The sequence below is a fragment of the Mytilus edulis genome, chromosome 14, assembly GCF_963676685.1.
Source record: "Mytilus edulis chromosome 14, xbMytEdul2.2, whole genome shotgun sequence".
Lineage (NCBI taxonomy): Eukaryota > Metazoa > Mollusca > Bivalvia > Mytilida > Mytilidae > Mytilus > Mytilus edulis.
This window is the reverse complement of record NC_092357.1, coordinates 52456122-52468252: the sequence shown is the minus strand read 5'-3', so window position 1 is coordinate 52468252 and position 12131 is coordinate 52456122. Positions and strand designations below refer to the sequence as shown.

The 12131-nt window shown below is 35.5% G+C and overlaps 1 protein-coding gene across 1 annotated transcript in view; it reads right to left on the bottom strand.

Annotated features, from left to right (window-relative positions):
• The window catches only part of LOC139503686 (uncharacterized), a 388876-nt gene that overhangs the window by 221926 nt on the left and 154819 nt on the right, over positions 1–12131 (bottom strand). Inside the window, exon 29 of the mRNA XM_071293512.1 lies at positions 11322–11439. Coding sequence (XP_071149613.1) covers positions 11322–11439 — 118 coding nt within the window. The remainder of the gene's footprint in view (positions 1–11321; positions 11440–12131) is intronic.

Sequence of the window (12131 nt, the reverse complement as noted above, 5' to 3'; positions counted from 1 at the left end):
TGAGAGCATTTAAAAAAAAATCACATTTCTGCTGTTTCCATGGCAACGGCAGCCATTTTGAAAATTTCAAAGTCAAAAGTCTCATCTTTACTTGCCAGTTAACAATAATATCAAGTTTTATTAAGTTCAAAGCATTTTGAGAATTTTGACTTTTTTGCAGTTTCCATGGCAACGGTGGCCATTTTGGAAATTCCAAAGTCAAAAGTCTCATCCAGACTTGCCAGTCAACAATCATATTAAGTTTCATCAATTTTGGAGCATTTTGAAATTTTTGAAATATTTGATCCTGTATCCATGGTAACATAGTAGTTCCAATGATTGTTAAAATCATTCAAAACCTGTATATAGTGGACAACTATATTGTATAAAAATTTGATGATTTTAAGTTCAAGCATGCCAAAGTTATTCACCAAACCCGGTAGTTTTTGGAGCATTTTGACACTTATGCTCTGTTTCCATGGTAACGGCAGACATTTTGGAATTTCCAACGCCAAATTCCACATCTACCAATGTTGCTCATCGTTACCATGAAGTTTCAAATAATTTGGAGCATTTTGATATTTTTGAAATTTTTGGTGCAGTTTCCATGGCAACATAGTAGTTCCAATGAATGCCAAAATCATCCAAAACCAGTATATGGCTGGCACCTACATTGTATCAAAATATGATGATTCTGAGTTTAAGAATCTCCAAATTATTCACCAAAACCAAAAACTGGAATTTTTCACAATTATTCTGTTTCCATGGAAACGGCAGCCATTTTTTATGGTCTTAGACCCACCTGCACCCCAAAATTTTTTGTTACACCTTATAGTGAACCATCATTAAGATTGGTTCCATTTCACTCCAAAAAACCTGCCGGACAAAATAGGTGGAAGTATAATAATAATAATAATAATACAGAAAAAGAAACAGAGGAAAAGCAATATGTCACCCGACATTGTCGATCGGGTGACATAATAACAAAGAAACATAAGAAAAGCAATATGTCACCCGACATTGTCGATCGGGTGACATAATAACTAGAATTGCCATTGCAAGCAATAGCGGATGTCACCCTTCCCCCAATTGCCACTAAGCGACAGCCATTTCAAAATTGTTTAACAGTGAATGCACATATATGCATTGCAGTACATCATTCTGTAAATTTTCAGTACATTGAGAGCATTTTAGAAAATTTCACATTTTTGCTGTTTCCATGGCAACGGCAGCCATTTTGAAAATTCCAAAGTCAAAAGTCTCATCTATACATGCAAGTTAACAATAATATTAAGTTTCATAAAGTTTGGAGCATTTTGAAAATATTTGACATTTCCGCAGTTTCCATGGCAACGGTGGCCATTTTGGAAATTCCAACTTCAAAAGTCTTATTCAGACTTGTCAGTGTACCATTTTAAGAAAGTAAATGCCACTTGAAGGTTTTTAGACCATTTTGACCTGTTTTGCATTGTTTCCATGGTAACGGCAGACATTTTCGAAATTGCAACACCAAATTCCACATCTACCAATGTTGCTCATCATTACTGTGAAGTTTTATAAAATTTGGAGCATTTCCATATTTTTGAAATTTTTGATGTAGTATCCATGGCAACATAGCAGTTCCAATGATTGCCAAAATCATCCCAAAGCAGTATATGCCCGGCACCTACATTGTATCAAAATATAATGATTCTAAGTTAAAGCATTTCCAAATAATTCATCAAAACCAAAAACTGGAATTTTCCGTTATTTTTCGGTTTCCATGGTGATGGCAGCCATTTTTTAGTTCCAAAGTTGCACTGCAACTGGAAAGTCAGGGTTCCTTGTTATAGTGCAGCATCATTCAGATTGGTTCCTTTGGCTCTGAGAAAACTGCCGGACAAAACTAGGTGGAAGAATAATAATAATAACTAGAATTGCCATTGCAAGCAATAGCGGATGTCACCCTTCCCCTATTGCCACTAACCGGCAGCCATTTCAAAATGGTTTAACAGTGAATGCACATATATTCATGGCAATACATCTTTCTGTAAATTTTCAGTACCTTCAGAGCATTTTAAAAAAATTCACATGTCTGCTGTTTCCATGGCAACGGCAGCCATTTTGAAAATTTCAACGTCAAAAGTCTCATCTGTACTTGCCAGTTAACAATAATATCAAGTTTCATTAAGTTCAAAGCATTGTGAGAAATTTTGACTTTTTTGCAGTTCCCATGGCAACGGTGGCCATTTTGGAAATTCCAAAGTCAAAAGTCTCATCCAGACTTGCCAGTCAACTATCATATTAAGTTTCATCAATTTTGGAGCATTTTGAAATTTTTGAGATATTTGATCCTGTATCCATGGTAACAGAGTAGTTCCAATGATTGTCAAAATCAATCAAAACCTGTATATAGTGGATACCTATATTGTGTAAACATTTGATGATTTCAAGTTCAAGCATATCAAAATTATTCACCAAATCCTGAAGTTTTTAGAGCATTTTGACACTTATGCTCTGTTTCCATGGTAACGGCAGACATTTTGGAAATTCCAACGCCAAATTCCACATCTACCAATGTTGCTCATCGTTACCATGAAGTTTCAAAAAATTTGGAGCATTTTGATATTTTTGAAATTTTTGGTTCAGTTTCCATGGCAACATAGTAGTTCCAAAGATTGCCAAAATCATCCAAAACCAGTATATGGCTGGCACCTACATTGTATCAAAATATGATGATTCTGAGTTTAAGAATCTCCAAATTATTCACCAAAACCAAAAACTGGAATTTTTCACAATTATTCTGTTTCCATGGAAACGGCAGCCATTTTTTATGGTCTTAGACCCACCTGCACCCCGAAATTTTGTGTTCCACCTTATAGTGAACTATCATTAAGATTGGTTCCATTTCACTCCAAAAAACATGCCGGACAAAATAGGTGGAAGTATAATAATAATAATACAGAAAAAGAAACAGAGGAAAAGCAATATGTCACCCGACATTGTCGATCGGGTGACATAACTAGATTTGTAATTGCTAGCAATAACGGATGGCACCCTCGTCCCCCCATTGCCAGGCGAGCGGCAGCCATTTTGAAAATTTCAAAGTCAAAGAGTGCATCTACGCATGCAAGTCATCATTTTTGTAAAATTTCATTAAGTTTGGAGCATTTTGAAATTTTGGACAATTTTGCTGTTTCCATGGTTACGGCAGCCATTTTGGAAATTCCAACTTCAAAATGCAACTCCGCACATGTCAGTTACTATTCCTGTAAAGTTTCATCCAGTTTGCGGCATTTTGATTTTTTTGGAAATTTTGAACATTTGTGCTGCAACCATGGTTACAGTAGATAATTCCAAAATTCTAAAAGAGTACATCTCTTTGCCACATGTCATGTTATATATCAATACAGTTTCATTTACTTTGGTGCACTACTCTCTGAAAAAATGCTGATTTTATGCATTTTTCCATAGGGTCAATGCAAAACTTGGCCCCAGTTTCCATGACAACGGCGGCCATTTTGGATTATCAAAATACTGTTTTGACATCTTAGCGTACCGGGTAACATTTTTATAAAGTTTCATCCAGCTGAGTGTTATAACGAAAGAGTTAGAATTTTTGATATTTTAGCTGTTTCCATGGTAACGGCAGCCATTTTGAAAATTCCAAAGTCAAATTGGAAATCAGCACATGTCAGTTACCATTCCTGTGGAGTTTCTTCCAGTTTGGAACACTTTGATTTTTTTCGCATTTGTGCTGTTTCCATGGAAACGGCGGCCATCTTTTACCATTCCATACCAAGGTGCACAACTTAACATGGGGGTCCTCATTATAGTAAAGTTCCATCAACATTGGTCCATAGGATTCCGAGAAACACGACGGACAAAATGTGTGGAAGAAGAATAAGAAAAACTAGATTTGCGATTGCAAGCAATAGCGGATGGCATCCTTCCCCTATTGCCAGGTGAGCGGTAGCCATGGTAACGGCGGCCATTTTGGAAATTCCAAACTCAAAAGTCAAGTATACATTAGCTGAGCAACATTTGTTATAAGTTTCAATAAATTTGAAGCATTTTGAAGTTTTTCGTATTTTTGCTGTTTCCATGGTAACGGCGGCCATTTTGAATATTCCAAAGTCAAACCCCCGCTGCAATTTTTTCCCTCCATAATCATATACCATTTAATGTCTCTAGAATAAATTAAACATTGATGTTCTAGAATGTTCTGTGAAAATTCAAAGTTTTCACCTTTTTGCATTGTTTCCATGGTAACAACAGCGATTTTGGAAATTCCAACGCCAAATTCCACATCTTCCGATGTTGCTCATCGTTACTGTGAAGTTTCATTAAGTTTGGAACATTTTGAGATTTTTGAACTTTTTGGAGTAGTTTCCATGGCAACATAGTAGTTCCAATGAGGGCCAAAATCATCTAACACCTGTATATAGTGGGCACCTACATTGTATGAAAATATAATGATTCTGAGTCTAATAGTATCCAAATAGTTCACCAAAACAAAAAACTGGATTTTTTCACATTTGTTTCGTTTCCATGGTAACGGCAGTCATCTTGATAGTGCCATACCCCACTGCACTATAGAATGTTGTGGTCTACATTATGGTATAGTTCCATCAATATTGTTCAAGCCAATTCCGAGAAATAGCATGGACAAAAAAGTGTGGAAGAATAAATATAATAATAAGAAAAAAAGAAACGAACAATAACAATATGTCACCCCAACTCCGTTGAGGGTGCCATAATAAGAAAAAAAAGAAACGTAGAATAACAATACGTCACCCCAACTCCGTTGAGGGTGCCATAATAATAATAATAATAGTGAAAAAGAAACAGAGGAATAGCAATATGTCACCCGACATTGTCGATCGGGTGACATAATAATAATAATAGTGAAAAAGAAACAGAGGAATAGCAATATGTCACCCGACATTGTCGATCGGGTGACATAATAATAACTAGATTTGTAATTGCTAGCAATAACGGATGGCACCCTTCCCCTATTGCCAGGTGAGCGGCGGCCATTTAGAAAATTCCAAACTCAAAAGTCAAGTCTACATAAGCTAGGCAACATTTGTTATAAGTTTCCTTAAATTTGAAGCATTTTGAAGTTTTTCATATTTTTGCTGTTTCCATGGTAACGGCGGCCATTTTGAATATTCCAAAGTCAAACCCCAGCTGCATTTTTTGCCCTCCATAATCATATACCATTTAATGTCTCTAGACTAAATTTAACATTGATGTTCTGGAATGTTCTGTGAAAATTCAAAGTTTTGACCTTTTTGCATTGTTTCCAAGGTAACAACAGATATTTTGGAAATTCCAACGCCAAATTCCACATCTTCCAATGTTGCTCATCGTTACTGTGAAGTTTCCTGAAGTTTGGAGTATTTTGAGAATTTCGAAATTTTTGGTGTAGTTTCCATGGCAACATAGTAGGTCCAATGAGTGCCAAAATCATCCAACACCTGTATATAGTGGGCACCTACATTGTATTAAAATATAATGATTCTGAGATAAAGCATATCCAAACAGTTCACCAAAACAAAAAACTGGATTTTTTCACATTTGTTCTGTTTCCATGGTAACGGTAGCCATCTTGAACCATTCCATGCTTCCTGCAACTCTGCACCTGTGGGTCCTTACTATAGTAGAGTTCCATCAACATTGGTCCATTGGATTTCGAGAAATCACCTGGACAAAATTTGTTGCAAGAAAAATAATAATAACTAGATTTGCCATTGCAAGCAATAGCGGATGGCACCCTTTCCCTATTGCCAGGCCAGCGGCAGCCATTTGGAAAATGTTTGCTGTTTCCATGGCAACGGCGGCCATTTTGAAAATTCTAAACTCAAAACTTAAGTCTACATAAGCTAGGCAACATTTGTTATAAGTTTCATTAACTTTAAAGCATTTTGAAGTTTTTCATAATTTTGCTGTTCCCATGGTAACGGCGGCCATTTTGAATTTTCCAAAGTCAAACCCCCGCTGCAATTTTTGCCCTCCATAATAATATATACCATTTAATGTCTCTAGAATAAATTTAACATTGATGTTCTGGAATGTTCTGTGAAAATTCAAAGTTTTGACCTTTTTGCAATGTTTCCAAGGTAACAACTGATATTTTGGAAATTCCAACGCCAAATTCCACATCTTCCAATGTTGCTCATCGTTACTGTGAAGTTTCATGAAGTTTGGAGCATTTTGATATTTTTGAAATTTTTGGTGTAGTTTCCATAGCAACATAGTAGTTCCAATGAGTGCCAAAATCATCCAACACCTGTATATGGCCGGCACCTACATTGTATCAAAATATAATGTTTCTGAGTTTAAGCATATCAAAGCAGTTCACCAAAACAAAAAACTGGATTTTTTCACATTTGTTTCGTTTCCATGGTAACGGCAGCTATCTTGAACCATTCCATGGTGCCTGCAACTCTTCACCTAAGGGTCCGTTATATAATAGAGTTCCATTAACTTTGGTCCATTGGATTTCCAGAAATCTCCTGGACAAAATTAGGTGGAAGAAAAATAATAAAAAAAAAAAAAAAAAGAAACGTACAATAACAATACGTCACCCCAACTCCGTTGAGGGTGCCATAATAACTAGAATTGCTATTGCAAGCAATAGCGGATGTCACCCTTCCCCCCATTGCCACTAAGCGGCAGCCATTTCAAAAACTTTTAACAGTGAATGCACATATTTGCATGGCTATACATTTTTCTGTAAATTTTCAGTACATTAAGATCATTTTTAAAAACATGACATTTTTGCTGTTTCCATGGCAACGGCAGCCATTTTGAAATTTTCTAAGTCAAAAGTCTCATCTATACATGCCAGTTTACAATAATATTAAGTTTCATTAAGTTTCGAGCATTTTGAAAATATTTGACATTTTTCCAGTTTCCATGGCAACGGTAGCCATTTTGGAAATTCCAACTTCAAAAGTCTCATGCAGACTTGACAGTCAACAATCATAGTAAGTTTCATCAATTTTGAAGCATTTTGAAATTTTTGAAATTTTTGACATTTTGGCTGGTTTCTATGGTTACACAGACCATTCCAAATTTCTAATGGCAGATACCACATTGGTACATGGGAGGGAACATACCATCAGAGTTTCAATGGATTTGACCTACCCTTTAGGTGGAAGAAAAATAATAATAACTAGATTTGCCATTGCAAGCAATAGCGGATGTCACCCTTCCCCCCATTGCCACTAAGCGGCAGCCATTTCAAAAACTTTTAACAGTGAATGCACATATTTGCATGGCTATACATTTTTCTGTACATTTTCAGTACATTTAGGTAATTTTTAAAAACATGACATTTTTGCTGTTTCCATGGCAACGGCAGCCATTTTGAAATTTTCTAAGTCAAAAGTCTCATCTATACATGCCAGTTTACAATAATATTAAGTTTCATTAAGTTTCGAGCATTTTGAAAATATTTGACATTTTTCCAGTTTCCATGGCAACGGTAGCCATTTTGGAAATTCCAACTTCAAAAGTCTCATGCAGACTCGACAGTCAACAATCATAGTAAGTTTCATTACTTTTTGAGCATTTTGAAATTTTTGAAATTTTTGACATTTTGGCTGGTTTCTATGGTTACACAGACCATTCCAAATTTCTAATGGTAGATACCACATTGGTACATGGGAGGGAACATACCATCAGAGCTTCAATGGATTTGACCTACCCTTTTAAGAAAGTAAATGCCACTTTTAGGTGTTTTTTGGACCATTTTGACCTGTTTTGTATTGTTTCCATGGTAACGGCAGACATTTTCAAAATTCCAACGCCAAATTCCACATGTTACAATGTTGCTCATCGTTTCTGTGAAGTTTTATTAAATTTGGAGCATTTCCATATTTTGGAAATTTTTGGTGTGGTATTCATGGCAACATAGCAGTTCCAATGATTGCCAAAATCATCCCAAAGCAGTATATAGTGGGCACCTACATTGTATTAAAATCTAAAGATTTTAAGCCTTAGCATTCTCAAACAATTCCCTTAACTCTAAAATTATATTTTTTCACCATTTTTTCGTTTCCATGGTGATGGCAGCCATTTTTTTAGTTCCAATACCGGAAAGAAACAGGCAAGTCAGGGTTCCTTGTTATAATGCACTATCATTCAGATTGGTACCTTTGGCTCTGAGAAAACTGCCGGACAAAATTAGGTGGAAGAAAAATAATAATAATAATAATAATAATAATAACTAGATTTGCCATTGCAAGCAATAGCGGATGGCACCCTTTCCCTATTGCCAGGCCAGCGGCAGCCATTTGGAAAATGTTTGCTGTTTCCATGGCAACGGCGGCCATTTTGAAAATTCTAAACTCAAAACTTAAGTCTACATAAGCTAGGCAACATTTGTTATAAGTTTCATTAACTTTAAAGCATTTTGAAGTTTTTCATAATTTTGCTGTTCCCATGGTAACGGCGGCCATTTTGAATTTTCCAAAGTCAAACCCCCGCTGCAATTTTTGCCCTCCATAATAATATATACCATTTAATGTCTCTAGAATAAATTTAACATTGATGTTCTGGAATGTTCTGTGAAAATTCAAAGTTTTGACCTTTTTGCAATGTTTCCAAGGTAACAACTGATATTTTGGAAATTCCAACGCCAAATTCCACATCTTCCAATGTTGCTCATCGTTACTGTGAAGTTTCATGAAGTTTGGAGCATTTTGATATTTTTGAAATTTTTGGTGTAGTTTCCATAGCAACATAGTAGTTCCAATGAGTGCCAAAATCATCCAACACCTGTATATGGCCGGCACCTACATTGTATCAAAATATAATGTTTCTGAGTTTAAGCATATCAAAGCAGTTCACCAAAACAAAAAACTGGATTTTTTCACATTTGTTTCGTTTCCATGGTAACGGCAGCTATCTTGAACCATTCCATGGTGCCTGCAACTCTTCACCTAAGGGTCCGTTATATAATAGAGTTCCATTAACTTTGGTCCATTGGATTTCCAGAAATCTCCTGGACAAAATTAGGTGGAAGAAAAATAATAAAAAAAAAAAAAAAAAGAAACGTACAATAACAATACGTCACCCCAACTCCGTTGAGGGTGCCATAATAATAGGGAAAAAGAAACAGAGGAAAAGCAATATGTCACCCGACTTTGTCGATCGGGTGACATAATAAGAAAAAAAAGAAACGTAGAATAACAATACGTCACCCCAACTCCGTTGAGGGTGCCATAATAAGAAAAAAAGAAACGAACAATAACAATATGTCACCCCAACTCCGTTGAGGGTGCCATAAAAAAAGAAACGTAGAATAACAATACGTCACCCCAACTCCGTTGAGGGTGCCATAATAAGAAAAAAAAAAGAAACGTAGAATAACAATACGTCACCCCAACTCCGTTGAGGGTGCCATAATTATGTCACCCGATCGACAATGTCGGGTGACATATTGCTTTTCCTCTGTTTCTTTTTCTGTATTATTATTTTTCTTTCACCTAATTTTGTCCGTCCACTTTCTCAGAGCCAAAGGAACCAATCTGAATGATGGTGCACTATAATGAGGAACCATGACTTTCCAGTTGCAGTGCAACTTTGGAACTAAAAAATGGCTGCCATTACCATGGAAACGGGAAAATGGTGAAAAAATATAATTTTGCAGTTAGGTGAATTGTTTGAGAATGCTTAACCTTAAAATCTTTAGATTTTAATACAATGTAAGTGCCCACTATATACTGCTTTGGGATGATTTTGGCAATCATTGGAACTGCTATGTTGCCATGGATACTACACCAAAAATTTCAAAATTATGGAAATGCTCCAAATTTTATAAAATCTAACAGTAATGATGAGCACCAATGGTAGATGTAGAATGTGGCGTTGGAATTTCGAAAATATCTGCCGTTACCATGGAAACAATGCAAAACAGGTCAAAATGGTCAAAAAACCTAAAAGTAGCATTTACTTTCTTAAAATGGTAGGTCAAATTGATTGAAACTTTGATGGTATGCTCCCTCCCATTTACCAATGTGGTATATGCCATTATATTTTGGGAATAGTCTCTGTTGCCATAGGAACAAATCAAAATGTCAAAAATTTCAAAAATTTCAAAATGCTCCAAAATTGATGAAACTTAATAGGATTGTTGACTGTCAAGTCTGCATGAGACTTTTGAAGTTGGAATTTCCAAAATGGCCACCGTTGCCATATAAACTGCAAAAATGTCAAAAATTTTCGAAATGCTCCAAACTTAATGAAACTTAATATTATTGTTAACTGGCATATATAGATAAGACTTTTGACTTTGAAACTTTCAAAATGGCTGCCGTTGCTATGGAAACATAAAAAATGTCATGTTTTTAAAATGATCTAAATGTACTGAAAATTTACAGAAAAATGTATAGCCATGCAAATATGTACATTCACTGTTAAAAGTTTTTGAAATGGCTGCCGCTTAGTGGCAATGGGGGGAAGGGTTGACATCCGCTATTGCTTGCAATAGCAATTCTAGTTTTATATTGCTATTTCAGGAAAATCTGCAAACAGATAAATCTATCTGACATCCAAATGCAAGTTTTTATTATTGGGATGACATAGAAAACTTAAGGTATCTGGGGACGTCCACCAGTAGTTTTACTGTCACAAATACCCTTTTACCTGTATTCGCTACGTGTCGCCAGGAAAATTAAATTTGCGACAGAAAAAAACTACTGATGGCATCCGCAAAGCTTCAAATACTATACATTTATTTTTTCTTAATTATAATATCGAAGATAAAAACTAAAAACTGCAAAATGTCCTTAAAAGTGTCCTTAGTGAGTTCCCTCGGTTTTAGTTTGTTACCCCGATTTTGTTTTTTGTCCATGGATTTATGAGTTTTGAACAGCGGTATACTACTGTTGCCTTTATTTAGGGGCAACAACTCAACAACCAGTTTTCGGATGTGTCTGACAATTTCAGGGCAGATTGATCTCGACTTGATAAACATTTTTATACTGTCAGATTTGCTGTTATTGTTTTAGTTTTAGAGCTATAATCCAAAAACTGCTTTTCACCCCCATGTTCTATTTTTAGCCATGGCGGCCATCTTGGTTGATGGGCGGGGTTATCAGATACATTTTGTAAACAAGATACCCTAAGGATGATTTAGGTCAAGTTTGGTTACATTTGGCCCAGTAATTTCAAAGATTTTGGTAAAAATTAACGGACGATGACGGACTACGGTAGACAAATGATAAGAAAAATTAAAGCTCACCTGGCTCTATTGGGCCAGGTGATCTAAAAAGGATGCATAGTAACATTGTGATGAGAACAGTTTAATAATCTGATGGCCAAGGAAACATAATTTGTATTATCCATACCATGGTGTAGTAGAAGCATCAGGAAGATAGGATGTTGATGACACACTATTATTGGGTCTTGTCCATGTGACAGCTATACTGGTCCCAGACAGGGCTACAGCATTCACATGATAAGGAGCTAAAAGTAAAATACATCATTTTGTTTGTACTGTACTAGGTTGTGTTTGTATGTGCAAGTTTTTATATCTACAAACTGTTATTTCACCTTTTGGCCCAAGAAAAATCCCTTCAAAAGATATTAGTGTTTAGGGTTTCCTGAACCATCCTTATTTTCTATATATATATAACTAGAAACAAATATATAGCTGGTGCCAAAATAAACCTTTATTATACCCACCAATTTGTTTAAGAAGCCTAAAGGGAAACCTTTAACATATAACAGGCTATTATTTCAACTTGGAATTATTTTTAATTATGGAATTTGTATAATTTCTTGTGCCCGGTATATATTTACATTTGACTTTTTTGTTTACTGAAACCTACTTGAGACGTCACCTTGTTTCATTGTCATGCCAGACGATATCATCATTTCACGGAATTTTCGTTTTATGAAATTTAACATTGAAAAATAAATTGAAATGGACTGATTTGTTTATTTTGCTGTAAAATAGAGATAAAAATTGAGAACAGCTGTTTTTGTGTATTACTCATTTGCACTAAGGTTGTGATTATACTAGTTGACGATAATAGGTTGTCATATTAGAATCTGTATTATGATGGTTTGAGCGGTGCATAACAATTTCCATACAATACCTTGACCTATAATGGTTTACTTTTACAAATTGTGGCTTGGATGAAGAGTTGTATCAT